General features: G+C 33.9%; 2 protein-coding genes across 3 annotated transcripts; both read left to right on the top strand.

Moving 5' to 3' along the window:
- Positions 1-1,928: 1,928 nt before the first annotated feature.
- Positions 1,929-12,013, top strand: LOC107477250 (uncharacterized). Of its 2 annotated transcripts, none has more exons than XM_021137531.2 (11): positions 1,929-2,235; positions 2,362-3,943; positions 4,286-5,653; positions 5,837-6,144; positions 6,925-8,597; positions 8,808-9,243; positions 9,370-9,535; positions 9,881-9,984; positions 10,248-10,339; positions 10,414-10,510; positions 11,882-12,013. In XM_021137531.2, exons 1-10 carry the CDS (start codon positions 2,003-2,005, stop codon positions 10,488-10,490), a joined length of 6,039 nt encoding a protein of 2,012 aa, XP_020993190.2. In that variant the 5' UTR covers positions 1,929-2,002; the 3' UTR covers positions 10,491-10,510; positions 11,882-12,013. The 2 variants fall into 2 exon arrangements, with proteins under 2 accessions (XP_020993190.2, XP_052114952.1); XM_052258992.1 differs by having other exon boundaries at positions 2,357-3,943.
- Positions 12,014-14,079: 2,066 nt separating this feature from the next.
- Positions 14,080-14,997, top strand: LOC107477261 (uncharacterized). Its single transcript, XM_016097245.3, has 2 exons — positions 14,080-14,246; positions 14,365-14,997. The coding sequence occupies exon 2, from the start codon at positions 14,433-14,435 to the stop codon at positions 14,814-14,816; it is 384 nt and encodes a 127-aa protein (XP_015952731.1). The 5' UTR covers positions 14,080-14,246; positions 14,365-14,432; the 3' UTR covers positions 14,817-14,997.
- Positions 14,998-16,439: the final 1,442 nt, after the last annotated feature.

Below are 16,439 nucleotides of genomic sequence, written 5' to 3'. Positions count from 1 at the left end.
ACTATAATCATTTTATTAAATAATATTATTATAATATAAGCTTGTTAATAACAACTTTTATACCAAGTAAAAGAAAAAAAATAAAGAAAAAACTTTTATTTGCTGTACCAAATATTATTATTACAAATTTCTAGCAAACCTCTTTTTGCTCAGCCTTCATGAAGAGTTGAAGACAAAGCAAAATTTAAAAAAAAAATTGTGATACCAAGGTGAATTGATATTGAAGACAGTTGTAGCATGCAGATGTTGTTTTACTGTTTCAGACGCCACGCTTGTGATAGGAACAAAGCATTTCCTTCCTTGCACTTTAGATTTAGCCAAACTACAAAGTTGAAGAATAATTTTTGGTAATGCACTAAGCAAAAGGGTTGCCATAATATTGAATAATAATCTCTTGCATAGTAATATTTTTATGTGAAATTAATAATTAATAATTTAAAATAAATTAATATATTTCTTAAAATGTTTAAAGAATTTTAACGAGGAACAAAAAAATTAGAGAGGTTGCAAGAGAAAAAGAGAAGAATAAAGATGACGGTGAAGAGAAATAAATTTGGTCTTCTAATCAGTTCTATTCTTTAATAATGAGATTCTTTTATAATAAGTGCATATTTGGATTCCAGTTTACAAATAGAAATTTGTATAAAATTGATTTTGCAAATTTAATTTTGACGAAAAATAAGTTTGTATTAAAGTGATTTATGTTTGATAATTTTTATATTAAAATAGATTATAGATTATAGTAAAATAAATATTGTTTGGATTACACAACTCAAAATTATTTTTAGATAAAAAATTACTAAAATAAGCATCAACTTAAATAATTTTTGTATATTATCTTATCGTTTTAAATTAATTTTTTGCTTAATTTACTTTACCTAATAGAATCAATAAATTATATTATAAAAAGATAATAAAAAAATAATATACAAAATTACAATTATAAAAGTATATAATGTCAAACAAATAGTTAACAAAAAATATAAATAATAAATAATAAAAAGAGAGAGTTCGTATAAATGAAAATAATAAGAATTCTATAAATAATACAATAACATGCATAAAGGATAAAGTTAGTAAAAGATAAATAAAAGTTTAGTGTTAGTGGCTAAGAGTCCATTAATAAAATGCAAAAACTAAAAATTATTACTTCTTGTAAACTTGATTTTAAAGCAAAATCAATTCTGATTTCATAAATAAAAAAATTTGTCAAACAAAAAATTAAAACTTTAAAAAGTTTAAACGTGCTTTCTCTTTTTAATTGTCAAAGACACCCTAACTCATCGCCTTAACTTGATTATGCATTTTTTTTTTGTTATAAATTGACAATGAAAACTGAAAGAAAAATAACGTCACAAGTTAAAAGTGTCTTTTTTTTTTCCTTCAAAAATTAAGTTTATAAAAATGTTTAGAAGTCAAGTTAGATTTTCACTCGTTAAGAATAATTTCTCGTAAAGCACTAAGCAAAAAAGTTACCATAATATTGAAGAATAATATCTTGCATAACTGAATTTTGATTTTGATCTATACCTGGATACTTTGATTACTCACATAAAGTTGATAAGAATTTCGAAGACAAGCCTTCCCTGACTCTTGCTCCATGCTTGGACAACACCATTTTTTTTTGCAAGTTTCTTACATGACATGTACTATAGTTAATTAAATTTTAAAGGGTTTAATTAATTTGTGCTCTGAAAATTAATATTTGAGAATTTTAGATCATTTAATAAATTTTGACTAAATCATCTTCTAATAATTTTTAATTATTAATTTTATAAAAAAGACAAGTGTATATATTTTTTACCAAAATTATGAGGTAATTTTTTTAATAAAAGATATATAAATAAATTATAAATTATTTTTAATAATTCAAGGAAAAAAAAGGGGTTAAACCCCAAAAGTTTGTAAAAGGAAGAACATAGGGTTTATGATATGAACCCAAGTGAAGCACCTTCAACTTCAAGCTCAAGCACAAAGCTTTAAACTTTTCCCAATCCTCATTATGGGCGAACGCAAAGCAAATCCAAAAATGCGAAATAGAAAGCGAAAACACTCCACCGTTGCCGCCACTGCCGCCACCACCACCACCACCACCAACAAGAACGACGACGAACTCCAAAAACCTCCCAAACTTCCCCGGACTGATTCTTCAGCCAAACCCGTGGAGTTTGCGCCTCCATGGAAAAATCTCCAATTCATAAACTGCATTCAAGACAAAAGCCTTCACCTTCGCAGGTTATTCTCTCCTTCTCGCTTTTGTTATTGCTTTTTCTATTTTATTATGACACACGCTTTCGAATGGATAGTGAGGCCTTTTTCTCTTTTTAATTAATGAGTGTGTGTGTGTGTGTGTTAGTGCAGTAAGGTAGAATCAGCGTTCAATTTTGTGAATTCAAGAGTTGGTGATGGTGATGGTGATGACTCTGAAACCATAAAACTACCAAGACTACTATGTTTCCTCAATGATTGGATACAATCACTGTTGTTTCCTTCAGATAAGAAGCCTCATGCTGATGGGTTTGATGCTTATATTGACATCCGTTGTTGGGAGATATTCAAGTTCTGCTTGCAGGAGTCTTTGAAGTTTCATGTAACTTTGAACATGTCAAAGAATCTCCTGCGGCCAGTAGAGCTTATTGCCAGAAATGCTCTCTCACTCCTTGAGGAGTTGTCTGATTGTTCAGGAGAAACTTTAATATCCGATGAAAGGTTGAAGCTTTATGATGCTGCTCTTGATTGTGTTTCGTTGGTGTTTTCATCCCATGGAGGGTTGTCAAATGAAAATTTGGGCTTGTGGATTTCGACAGGGAAGGCAGTGCTTGAGCTTTTATTGCGAATGTATGACAAGAACCTTGATGGAAGCAATATGGGTGATTTTGCACTACGGTTTCTGTGGTTGGTGCTTCAGCCATTCTCCAAGTTTTTGAAGGTCCATCCAGTTAGGCAAAGTAGATTTCGTGAGTTTGTGGATGAACTCCTCGAGCTGCTGTTGCATGTTTCCGGTGAGTTGCATCTTCGGGTTAATGGAAGGAGTCCCATTTGGACGGAAAGAGCAATGAAGGTGGTGGAAGAAGTTCTTTCCCATGGACTATTTCATCCGGTGCTTGTGGATGAATTTTTAAGCTTACATGGTTTACAAAACTATGTTGCTTCATGTGATGATGCATCAAATGATTCAAAACCAGCTATTCAGAGTTATCCTAGACATTTATTTGATGTACTAAACAAAATTATAACCAGAAAGAATGCTATGGCAATGGGTAGTGTAGGTTTGTTATTTCACTCATTTGTTAATTCGGCAAGAAAATTCAAAGGAACTTCAGTGATGTATGAAGCGAACAAGACAATGGAGAAAATGAATGATTCAAGGCAATCCGTACCTGGAGAAAATAGCAGCTCAAATAACATTGGTGCGGACACTCAAAATTCACTTCTTAACTTTTTTGTACTAATCATGGAGCCGTTTTTGCTTGAGATCAATACTTGTCTCAAAAGTGAAGTTGATAGGAAACTCCAGTTGGTGGATCTTCATGGTGTACTCAAGTCTATCAGTAATTTGCTTGCTAGTTTTATGCAAGAGAAGGTGTATGTGAGAACAGAGGACACTTCTGGAGGAGCCTGTCTTAATTTCTTCAAGATTATATTTAATTCCCTGATGAATACTTCCACTAACATTCTCAGCCTCTCAAACTATGATACAACTAACAGGAAGGAGATGGAAATATATACTTTATCAGCTAATGAGATAATAGTTTCTATGGGATATCTTCTGGAGATTGAATATGAGGTTGTTGGAGAAGAGTTGGTGAATTTATGGTGCATTATGTTGTCATACTCTTCCATCAATTGCAACATGGTGAATGTCTTTGACCAATGTTCATTATCTTCGAGTATACCTGCTCTGGGTTGCCAAATAATTAACCTCTACAGTCAACTACGCCAGGTTTGTGTCATAACTCTGATTGCTGCCCAATCATAAATTTTTTTTTCCCTCGGTACAGTAGCTTACAATTTTTAGGCTTTGCATGGGTTATGCTGCCCTCTTGGTTGGTGGTTTTCATTATTCAAAAGCAACTACATGAGTTCATGTATTTTACTTTGTGTGTGTCTAATTCTAAGGTTATTCTTCTGGTAGAGGGGGTGGGAATAGCTGGTTTAAATGAGGAGAAGTCTCTTAAAAAATGATATATTCAAGGTTTTAATCAGCTCATGTCTTGCTTTGTCTGCTTCTATTGTTTCCCTTAGATGGACTCGGGCTTGTATTTACATATTTGACATGATGTAGGTGAGAATTGCAATTGTAACATTGTGCAAAGCAATAAGGCTTATTATATCTGGTGAGGGTAATACTGAGGAATGTTCTTCTAGGTTGACACTTCTGTCTAATGAAGTTCATTATGAATCAGTTGAGAAGCTGTTATCTTCACAGAAGTTTGTCCATGCAGTTTATAAGGCTGTTGAAGCTATTCCAGAAGGGCAAGTGAGTGGATGTATTAGACAGATAACAGAAGATATATCAGAATCACTTAATTGGATGAAGGATTTCTCTCCATTGGTTGATGCTGAAAAATTGCAAATTTTTAATCTGCAAGTGAAACTTTTGGGTGGAGGCCTGTCCAGTTTGTATTGTTTAGTGCTTGATTCAGTGATGGTTACTGAGGGTAACAGCAATCTTGTTGGAGTGGCTGTAAAAGAATTAGTGGCAACATTGCGTTCACACTTGAGTACTCTTGTTGGACAGCAAGGAGATTCCATCTGCAATTTCCTTTCATCTGTCTTGGGAGGAACTGTTGATGGGGTGGTTGGAAAGGGAAAGTTTTTGAAGAAATTTGGTAGGTTCAGCCAATGGGCCCTTGTGTTCTTCTTTCAGTTGTTTGTGTCCTGCCGAATCTTACTTAGGCAGGCAATTAGCCTTATGCCACCTGGTTTATCAAACAAAGTTTCTGCTGAGGTGGGGGATGTCACAGCATATTCCGCCTTTGAGTTGATGGAGAGGATTGATGAGATAGACACTGGCTATTTTACTTGGATTGCTCAGCCTTCTGCTTCCCTCCTTGTTGTTTTGCAATATATTTCAGACATATATCACAAGTATGGTTCAGATGATTCTTGTCCTCTTACATATGTATTTCAATCAATGATTCTTCAGAGGCTTGTTGATTTGGATAGGAATATTGAACTGCTCAAGTATTTGCAGAAGAAACGTTACAGATCCCGAATCACAGCATTGAAGGAAGAGGCTGCTGGACTTACTGATCTTATGATGGAAAACTTATCACATGTATATCAATCCCCAGTCTTTGAATCTGATGATGTAGCTTGTGAGGATGTAATTTTCCTGGGTACACAAAGAAACAGATGGAATCGAGGAGTTTATGTTGCCAACAAAAATTCATTGCCAACAGCCATTTGGTTGAGTCTTTGCAAAAATGTTGATATATGGGGCAATCATGCTTCCAAGAAGCATTTGAAAAAGTTCTTATCACATTTACTTCATACTTCTCTTCGCTGTGAAAGAAGCAGTTTGCAGGAGTCAGCACTGCAAAAGATCAATGAGTGTAACAAGCAGTTTTCAGGAGCCAGGCATGCAACAGATCTTTTCTCACAAATATCGTCCCAACTTCTAAGTGATTCACTTTTATATGAACAGAAAGTAAGATGATTTGGTTATACTTCAATTCACACAAATGCACACAAGTAAACTAGTAGTTCCTATTAATCCATGGAAGTGTTTATTTCAGCTCAGTCCTGCTTTATCTAAACTGATTTGTTTTCCTGTTTTAATTCCTTAGCAACATTTACATTTCTAGGTATTCATTTCCTACTGCCTTTTTAGTTTATCCACAGGAATCTGGCCTCAAGATTTTGCCATGCCTTAGAGAAAGCTGTACAGCCGTTATTTAGTAATTTTGCAAATACTAATCTCAATCTTCAGAGATCACCTAATTGGCTTGAGTATTTGAGTGCTATTGACAAGTCGGCTGTGGTTCGTGATGAAGATATCAGCATAGAAGAAAAGACCAAATCTATTACCAACAAAAGTTTCACAGTTTGCCACCATTTGCTCAATCTATTGTGTTCAATGCCGAATATAAATGCAAGTTCATTTTCATGCCTTGTGACTTGTATTTTCAACCTTGAAAGGTACACTATCTCTCTGTTGGTTGCTTCCTTATTGTGTGTGGACATGCAAATAAAAGAAGAAAGTGTTGTAGAATGTAAAGAAATGAGAAAAAAGATGAGTAGGGCTGACAGACAGATATTGTCCAATGGTCCAATACATGGAAACTAAAGGGGAACAAAATGCCAAAGAAAAAAGGAAAAAAAGAGAGAAAAAAATACTTTTCTCAGTTGTAAATGGAAACTCCTAGCCTTAAAGACATAAATAGTGTATTAAATGAATATGATGTTATAGCCCTTTTCACTTTGATCACTTGATCCTATACAGATAGCGTTTCAAAACTAGAAATATTAATGTAAAAGTAGTGCACCCATATGCAAGGGAACTGTTATTTTTCCAAAACTCTCTTCTCTTTTTTACATACAAGTTTTCAAATTTGTTTGTGTTTCTGCTCCCTACTGAAGAAAAAGAAATCCAAATAGGTACGATGACTGTGATATAGATGTCTTATACATGTTCTCAGGGGCGGAGCTAGAAAAAATATTAGAGGGGGGCTAAAAATATTTACACAATAAAATAATATTAAAATAAATTTTTGAGGGGGGCTAAATTGAAATTTACATATAATTTACATGTAAAAAATTAAAATTAGGGGGGCCGTTGCCCCCCTTTCGCAGTATGTAGCTCCGCCCCTGCATGTTCTTTTAGTTGCTTGCTGCAGGGTGTTCTCCAGTGAATAATTTGTGAAACATTTTTATATTGTTTATTTGTTTAATTCTGTTCATCTCTACTTAACTATGCAGGCTTCTTGTCAGTGCCTTAGTATATTTTTGGAGTTCAGGGCACCAGGATTATTTTTGTAAGTATTTGAGATTATTTGTAGTTTGCAGGAAGGCCTTAAGGCATGTAATAATGGGATTTTGTGAGAAGACAGACACTATCCAATCGTCAACAGACTCAATTATTTCTGAAGGTTCATTTCCTGTTTTGTGGCTTTCAAAGTCATTATCTGTGATTGTTGGAATTAAAGAAGCCTTCTCAGCAGAAAATTCTATTCTATTTAAATCTCTGATCTGTTCTTTAATGGATCACACATCATACATATTGGCGGGGATAATAAAATATCAAATTATTCATGGAGTTTCCATTGATAAAGAAGCTGGGGATCTTTGTGAAGAGATCTCCAATGATTCTAGCAATGAAAATGATTCTTTGCTTCCATCTTCTCAGCATCTAGATTCTGCCAAGCTTGAGGCATTGAAATGCATAACCCTTATTTGTAAGAATTTGAAAGAGCAGACACAAAGCTTGGTTGTTTTGCAGAAGGATGTTACTTGGGCCAATGAGCGAATGAATCTTCCTTATGCGGATATAAATAGATTGTCTTCTGCAATTTCTTGCTATATTGGAATTTTAGGGGGACTCACATCTGGCATGGGCCAAACAGATGCAAGTAGTAGTGAACCTAAAATATTGTTGTGGAAAGATCTTGCGGAGCTTGTTGATTTTCTTGTAAGCAGATTGCTTGTCCACAATAATCAACTCCCAGAAAGTTTTTGTGACAAAAGTTTTGAGAAACCAGTCAACAAATTTTTGTTGGGTACAAAACATTGTTCACTTGAAAGCTCAGTTTCCAAGGCTGATAACTTACCTGGTACACAAGACGAATCTAAAGGCACGACTTGTTCCACTTCATCAGCAATTGATAATGTCTCTAATATTGTTGGTGATATTGGAAAGATGTTGAACTCAGAAAGTAAAAGCTATGTTGCCAGTGTTTTGAATAAGCCTTTGTTACATAGCTTTCTAAAAGGTAGTCATCCTGAAGTAGCATTTTTACTAAGGCAACTTTTAATTGCCTCCTCATTTCTTTTGAGGCTAAATGTGATGGAAGGCAATTCTTCTTTGCTTTCAAGTTTTGTACCTACTTTCATTGAAATTTCACAAGTCCTGTTGTTAGAATTTACTGAGATGGTCGAAGTTCCACAAGAATCGGCTTTTCTATTGTTAGATGGTGTTCTGAGCTATCTGAGAGAATTAGCCAGTTTTTTCTCCTTCACGGAACCAACCTCATCTAGTAATGTTCATACAAAATTGGTACAGATTCTTATGAGGGCAATTGGGAAGACCATATTGCTGCAAGGAAAAAGGGCAACACTAACGTTTCATGAAAGACAGTCAAGCACCAAGACACTTCATAAAGCATCATCTGAAGCATATTCTTATAGTGAAATGTACTGCTTTTACTTGGATGAATTTAAAACCAGGCTTCGCACATCATTCAAATCATATATTATGAGCCCATCAGAGTTGCATCTTTTATCTACTATACAGGACATTGAGAGAGCTCTGGTTGGAGTACGAGAAGAATGTTCCATGATCTATGACTTAGAAACCAGTAAAAATGGTGGAAAATGTTCGTCACTTGTTGCAGCTGGAATTGATTGCTTTGATATGATTCTTGAATTTGTTTCAGGTAATAAAAACATCCAGTGAGGGCAAAGTAAAATTTTAATTTCATTCTGTAATTAGTGTTTTGAATTATCCTTCAGTAAAAGTAAAACTTCAGGTATCGAATACTGGGTTTATCACATTGACACTGATTATACTTTGTATTTATTGCTATTCAGCATATTCTGTGCTTGCATAATTATCATTATGGTCTGACATTTTTTCCCGTTTCAAGGTCGGAAAGGCTTGAAGCTGATTAAAAGACACTGTCAGGGCTTAGTACCTGCTCTTTTCAACATTATTGTGCATTTGAAGAGCCCGCTTATTTTTTATGCGACATCTGGAACAGTTGCCAGCAACCTGGATCCAGGTCCAGCCATACTTATGTGTGTTGAAGTGCTCGTTACAGTTTCAAGGAAACATGCTGTATTTCCCATGGATGTGTGGCATGTAGGTCACTTGTTACATATTCCAGGTGTAATCTTTCAGGATTTCAATCAGCTTAAAATTTCTAAAGCTTCCGGTCAACCAGATTCCTCAGTGATTTTGGAAGACCAAATTCCTCAGCAAGTAGAGGGAGTGAACTTCTCTCATGTAGATCGGCAGTTTACAATTCACCTATTTGTTGCCTGTTGTCAGCTATTGTGTACCACAATTAGGCATCGCCTGAGGTATGTCTCATTATTTATTTTTAATTCTGTGACCAAAGTGGAACACGGATAGAGATGGCAAATTTTCCAATGGAAATCACTCATATCCATCTGATTATTTATTCATTTATTTAATAATCTTTCCAGTGAGTGCAAGCAGTGTGTTGCCCATCTTGAAGCTTCTGTTGCTGTTCTTCTTAATTGTTTGGAGACAGTAGTGGATAATGAATCAACAGTAAACAAAGGTTGCTTTTCATGGGAAATTGATGAGGGAGTGAAATGTGCTTGTTTTCTGCGGAGGGTATTTGAAGAGGTGCGTGGCATCAAATTAGTGTGTCGCCTGCTCAATAATTAACATGTCGTGTGTTTCAATACATTGGACTAGTTCATTAAGAAGATGACTGTGAATTTAGTGGTCTTTTCTGATTCTGAAATTGTTTGATTTCCTTTGTAGCTTCACATTGATCATGATATGAGAAATCTAACTAACCTACTAATTTGAATGAAATTATATTATTTTTGGTTGCAGAAGGAAAGGAATATAGAAATAATAAACTTTGGACATTAACATAATATTTTGTTTATTTCCATTATTTTAAACTGTATACTTGTTATTCTCCTTTTGCTTACCCATTTTGTTTTTATAATCATGATGCAGATAAGACAGCAAAAAGATATATTCGGCCGGCAATGTTCTCTGTTCTTATCCAACTATATATGGGTTTACACAGGTTATGGTCCAAAAAGAGGTGGCATCAGAAGGTTGTATAGAAGTTTTCATTCGTTTATCCATTTTTTAAAATATCAGATTTACTACTTGCAATAATACAATTCCTATCACAACTAATTCCCCCTTTCTATTTTTTTTTTTTACTTACGTTAAACTTCATCCATATCAAAATAAAAACAGTCAGAAAGTATCAAGAGATGATACTTAGTAGGTTGAGGAGCTGATTTTCATGACTGCAGCCACTGTTCATAACCATTACATTAGCTAATGTGGGTGATTGGATCATTATTTGCAGAGAAATTGATGAAGCTCTAAGACCCGGTATCTATGCTTTGATAGATATTTGTTCAGTTGATGATCTTCAATATCTTCATACTGTTTTTGGGGGTAAGTACTCCAGAACGGACAAATTTGAGGATATGAATTAAAGAAGGATTCTAATTTCTTTTTCCCATTTGCAGAGGGACCTTGCAGAAATACCCTAGCAAGTCTACAACATGATTACAAACTCAATTTCAAATATGAGGGAAAAGTTTAACTTGGGAAATTCCTTTGGTGGTAAATTTTTGTGCCAGCTCATTCTGTTGTTCCACGTTGAAACTCTTTCCACTAAGATTGATTACTTGCTATGACAATTATGTGAAGATGATAGTCATGGAAAGCCAAGTGTGCTCCACTTATTATTATTATTATTATTATTATTATTATTATTATTATTATTATTAATTGAACATGTTGCAAAACCGATCTTCAATACCTAACATACAGTAGAGGCCTTTTTTTTCCAATCAATAGGCCATTCTTTTATAGACAATTGCATTGTCATTGTTATAATATTACCTAAAGGAACTGTACCATTGACTTCAATTCAAATGTAAAAGTTGTTTTAGTATATGGGCCATTATATATTTATATATGTCATACTTGCAATTTTTTTTGCCCTTGTTTTTTCTCATTTTATTATTAGTATGAAGGTAGCTTAAAGCCTTAAAATAAATGCTCTAAATTCTGTGCTTATGCAATCATTCTACTGAAAGCATTAACAATTTAAATGTATTGAAATCGACTTACTTTGGTTGTATATGTACTTCTTTGTTGTTCTGTTGTTTAGAGGGAGCTTACGTGTAACATTATATGTAGGGGACACCTAGCTAAATATCTTTGGCTTTTAATATCCAAACTTGTCTTGATGCTTATTTTGTCAATTCACTGAAAGCAAAGAACCCCAAAAGTTAGAATTATTTTCTTTCTATTCAAATATATAAAGTATACAGGATAATTAGACATTTTACCTACCATAAAAGGAACGAAAAAAATAAGCAATCATGAGTCAAAAAATAAATGATAAGGTCGGACTGTGGAGTGTGTAGTTAGTGATTTATGACTTTTGGGTTAGTGTCAAATACAAGATGAGTTATTCTTAGTTGCACTTGTTTTTCTATGCTTCAAAACAAGTGTTGGAAATGGATTAGTTGTGGGGTGAAACACAATTGATTCATTCCAAATGCCTGCAAGATATGATGAATTGAAATTACGGTGGAAAATATGGTGTTGAAATTTCTATATGTTATTTAATGGTGAATTGAAATTTTATTGTATCAAGTTCTAGACCCTTTTAAGACACATCTTAAATGCCATGCTTTTTTTTTCTTTTGATGTTGACACATGCCATAATTGAGCCCACAGTTTGGTGCATTAAGTGATGATAATATCGTCATTTACAAGGCATATGATAATAGCCCAATATATAAAGTTGTGTGGTGAGCAATAATTTTTGTGTATGATAAGTTTGTTGTTGAGATTCCCGTTTGTTCTATTAAAACTCAGTCGGCAGAGCCTCTTTTCCTTTCTATTGTGTAGTGTTCTTTGTTGACTTGATCATTGTGATTCTCTTATTATCTTCCATAAACCTTTTTCCAATTTTCTCAGATCATCAAAGCCCCTTAATGGGTTACTATTACTGTAAACCCAGGCCTTATGATTCTCACACCTCAAATGTTGTGCTGATGTTAGTGGTGGCCTTGATTCTTCTGTGCATACCATGGCTCTTCACAAGGGAACCAGAGGTGGTTGTTGTAGAACCAATAAATTGGTCACCGGTCGTCGCAGCAATACTTGCAGTACTGATCCTAATTTTGGTGTCACTGATGGGAACTCCTAAGAGGAAGGTTTATGCCAAGCCACATTACTACTGTGGATGTAAGCATCCCTGCTATTGTTACTATTAGTGTTTATGCAAGAACTTGCAGCTTGGTGAGGGTACCAATCAAGATCAGAAGATGATATGTTTTTGTGGTTCTATGTTCTATGGCACTGTAGAAGATATTGCACATAGTATGTCATTTATGAGAATGTTTCATTGCTTCATAGGAAAAACTAAGAACAAATGTTCAATGTTATCTATCACCATTCACCACAGATAATATAGCAACTGTAAAATTTTCCTTATTTATTGTGTTGTTAATTGTTATATGGTATTGGGTCAAGTTACATTGTAGTATACTAATATAAATGATTCTATTTTACAAGATTGAACTTTCTTGATTCATTTAGCATTTTGGTAGTGATGATTCTGATGAGTTAAAAGAATTATGGAGATCATGCAATAATTTGAAGGGAGTGAAGTTCTCCATATGATCTCAGATATTTTTATGTAGAGTCAATCATAACAAAATTGCAACAGTGAGAGCAACACAAAGAGGTTGATGTGGAGAGCCATGTGATCAAAATGGTGTGCTGTCTTGTTTCAAAATGTTGGAAGGTTAATGTGATGAGGATAGCACATCTTTAGTGTTGTTATATTTTGTGTAGACATGCACATGAAGATGAAAAGGAGAAAAGCATTGGTTTATAAGAGTTAACATGACTTATCATCTAACAAGTGGCTCATTTGTCCCCACACTAGCTCCATTATCTTCTGTTGTAGCCATTTGAGACATTCTAGAGCCATATAAGCATTTAACTGAAGACATTTGACAGAGATCAAAATTAGGTCAAAGAAGAAAGTAACATTGTTCTAGTGCTGTTTTATCATGTTTTAAACATGATTCTGAGTATCGGATCGAACTAGTCGGTTTAATCAGATTTACCAAATCGATCTAATTCAGATAAAAAGTGGTTGTTTTCAAGGTGAATTCTATGGTGCCTATAACTTAGTATTTAACTTTTGTCTAACTTTTTATAACTTGGTACCTAACTTTTGCCTAACTTTTTATGGCAATTTTTGAATATTTAATAATTATTTACTTTTATACTTTTAAAATTAAATATTAATTTTTAACCCTTTTTGATAAGTTAGGCAAACACTTTTAGGCACCATAGCAATCACCTGTTTTCAAATCGAACTAAAAATTGAAAAGATTGATAAGAATTGACAAATTAGGTCGAACTAATTTAATTTTTAACCGTTAACTCATTTAAAAAAATACAACACAATTATTTTTTTAAATATATATTTTATATATAAATGTTATTTTACCAATTTTTTAAATTTTTGAATATTTAATTTTATCGATTCCATAATCTGTTCGATTTTAAAAAATTTGGTTTTAAAAAGTTAATAGGTAAAGTCACCTTGGGTAGTGAAAAATTAAGAGTGATTTAAACAGGTTGAACTTCTGAAATCAATGTAACTGCTTAATTTATCCCACTTTTCTACTCTTTACTTTTTTTATTAATACCAAAAAAATTAACGTGGCATAGAAGGGATCTCCACTAAAGAAAAAGAGGGAAGGAAAAAAGAAAGTGATGATTTCATGGGATGCTGTGACCCCCACAAAAAAGTAAATATCTTAACCAAGTGAACTATTCAACTAACCTCTTAATACATGCTATTGTCATTTTTGTCCATGTCAATTTCATGTGACTTGAAACGTGTCTTCATTTCAGCATAGAGGCAGGGGCAACTCTCATAATTAAAAACATTGATATTTAAATTTCAAACCGACCAAGTCAAAATCAATTCAATAAATCAGTAACACTGATTTATTTAATATATGGTTAGTACCATACCCACATCAACCTTATCACCCTTGTTTTGCATGCTGTACCTCTTTACAATCTCCCATGTATTGAATAAAATAATCAATTAGTTCCATACTCCTAAGAACTTAGGAGTAATATTATTTGCACAACAAAAGTTAATAACTCTATTTAGAATACTAATTTCCTTCCTAATATTTATATGAACTACCAACTAAGTTTTCTGCTAAAGACAAACACAAATAGCATTTCTGGCTCCAAAGATCAGACAGTGAAGATTGGAGTATCATAGAGCACAAATTCAGCTCAAAAAGTAAGTAACCTACCAAATCACAAAACTCATATATTTGGTTCTTCTGTTGGTAAAAGATGTCAAATAAATAAATACACAAGTGCCATCAACTGCTAACATCCTCTAATATTTGATGCAGATTTTGCAAGCTGTTAACTTTTTCAAGTTCTGAATTGTAATATACTCAAAAGGGTCATAAAAATTTCAATGGCTTATGGTGATAGAAACAGAGGATCCTCTGTTTTTGATGGGTTCACTCTGAGTCCCCTGCCATATCCTGTTCTGCTGATCCTAGCACTGATCCTAATCTTCCTTGGAGTTTCATGGTACTTTTCATATGAAGAAGTTGTTGAAAGTGCTCAAGTGCAATTGGGGTGGTTACTATTTGCCACTCCAGTTCTGCTTATACTCATAGTTCGTTGGTTGTCATCAATGGAAAACACTGAGTGGTTCTCCGGTTGGGACAGACGCCGGAGAACCACCCAGGGATCCTTGGAGGGGAGCTCGCCATGGGGTGTGGCTGCCTTGATTGTTGTGTTGCTTATATTGATGCAATATCAATCCATTTTTCGTGATAACTGGTTTGTTTGATTTTAAGTCCAAACCACTTAAAGACAATTCAAGGGGAATCAAGCATACATATATTACTTGAACCAACTATCTTGGTTGGTTGGTTAGTTTGATTTGGAACTCCTACTTTAGATGCTTGTTTTTTTAGGAGATTGTATTTTGTTTTTTTATATGAATAGTGTAGAAGGTGCTTTTGTATGTATATTCTTCACTAGTTCAGTCTGAAGTTATTGGAAATTATTATGAAGAACTCTGAGTGATTGGTGATAAAGAAAATTAGAGTTTTCAATTCCCAAAATATTCACATTGTTTGTCCTTCCTAACATAGTAACATGGGTTTACTTCTTTTAAGGTGATAAAAAGATGCAATAAAATAATCTGAGATCATAGAGTGAGAGTTACTTCAGTCATTCTATGAATTTGCAAAACTTCTCACTTGAAGTTATTGATCCAACAAGATTACAGGAATAAAAAGCAAGAACAAAGCATTGACTTGTTAGGTAGTTAAACCTCCCTTCATATGAACAATGTTCTTTTACATGGAGTTCATTTTCCAACCTTCCACAAGTTCATGGAATAAATTAACTCGGTAGCATATATGAAAACTGCATGTAAACAATAAGAGAAAATTCCCAACAAAAGTTGAATCCAAAGCTAGAATTCTAGTTTGTGTAGTATAGTAACATAAGAATTTTCTGGGGTCAAGAGTGGTTCAAACTTCAAAGCATTTACGATAATAAATCAACAAAAGCAACATCATGTGCAAAATGCCTGCATTCAAAGGAGACATTGCAGCTTGTTATTCTACTGGTTGAAAATGAAATCCCTGAAATGGGAAAGCCATAACAAGCTAATGACAATGCCAAGTAGCATGAGCAAATGGAGAGTTGGAGAAAAAGAAACAGTGCCTTGCTGCTTCCATTCTGCACTCTTGTGCTTTTTCTTCTTTGTGTAGAACCACCCCATTTTTTTCTTTTTTGTCACTCACTCATAAGCACACCAGTGCATGTAATCTGAGGTTTATTATATAAGAGGTGATTGGAGTCTTTTAGTTTGCTTCTGATGGTTGGATTTGGCATATATTCTTTGAGTGTAACTTCTGTTCTGTCCTACCAACAGGGTTTTGCTTTGTACAATGGTTGCATCTTCCAAGACTAGTTTCTTGATTGAGAAGGATGAGAACAATCACACCCTTGGAGGTCAAAAAAGGGACTCTTCAGTTAATTTCAAGATTGAGGCTTTATACTCCCTAAAAATTTTGAATAGTGAATTAGAAAGGGTAACACAAAAGCACAACCACCAATACTTAGGCCTATCTTGATCTAGCTTTTATTATATATATAAATGATCATTTAAACATCATCCAAAATTAGGCTTATTATATATGCATAATTTCTTGTATAACTAAGAGCTCACAACCCTTGCAAGAGGCCTGAGCAAGTGTGTCTTTGGCTTTATGACCCACCATTCTTTTGCTTGTTCAGTTGGTCCTTTTTATGACCATAGGCCACCATTTTACAATTATATAAATTATTCCCTTAAACGTTTTGAAATAGATGGAGTCTCCTTCTCTTGCTATTGGGATTAACCAGTGGTAAATTTCCTCATACAACAACAATAAAATAGAAACACAGCAACAAGACC

This window comes from Arachis duranensis, chromosome 3 (assembly GCF_000817695.3).
Source record: "Arachis duranensis cultivar V14167 chromosome 3, aradu.V14167.gnm2.J7QH, whole genome shotgun sequence".
Taxonomy (NCBI): domain Eukaryota; kingdom Viridiplantae; phylum Streptophyta; class Magnoliopsida; order Fabales; family Fabaceae; genus Arachis; species Arachis duranensis.
The sequence above is the reverse complement of the archived record's forward strand: the minus strand, read 5'-3'. Positions and strand labels throughout refer to the sequence as shown.

Bases quoted from the DNA above. Each gene is read 5' to 3' on its own strand.
- LOC107477261 (XM_016097245.3), top strand. From the start codon at position 14,433: ATGGCTTATGGTGATAGAAACAGAGGATCCTCTGTTTTTGATGGGTTC.
- LOC107477250 (XM_021137531.2), top strand. From the start codon at position 2,003: ATGGGCGAACGCAAAGCAAATCCAAAAATGCGAAATAGAAAGCGAAAA. The intron at 6,145-6,924 runs GTACACTATCTC...TTAACTATGCAG, and splicing joins TGTATTTTCAACCTTGAAAG to GCTTCTTGTCAGTGCCTTAG. The intron at 9,536-9,880 runs GTGCGTGGCATC...ATCATGATGCAG, and splicing joins TGCGGAGGGTATTTGAAGAG to ATAAGACAGCAAAAAGATAT.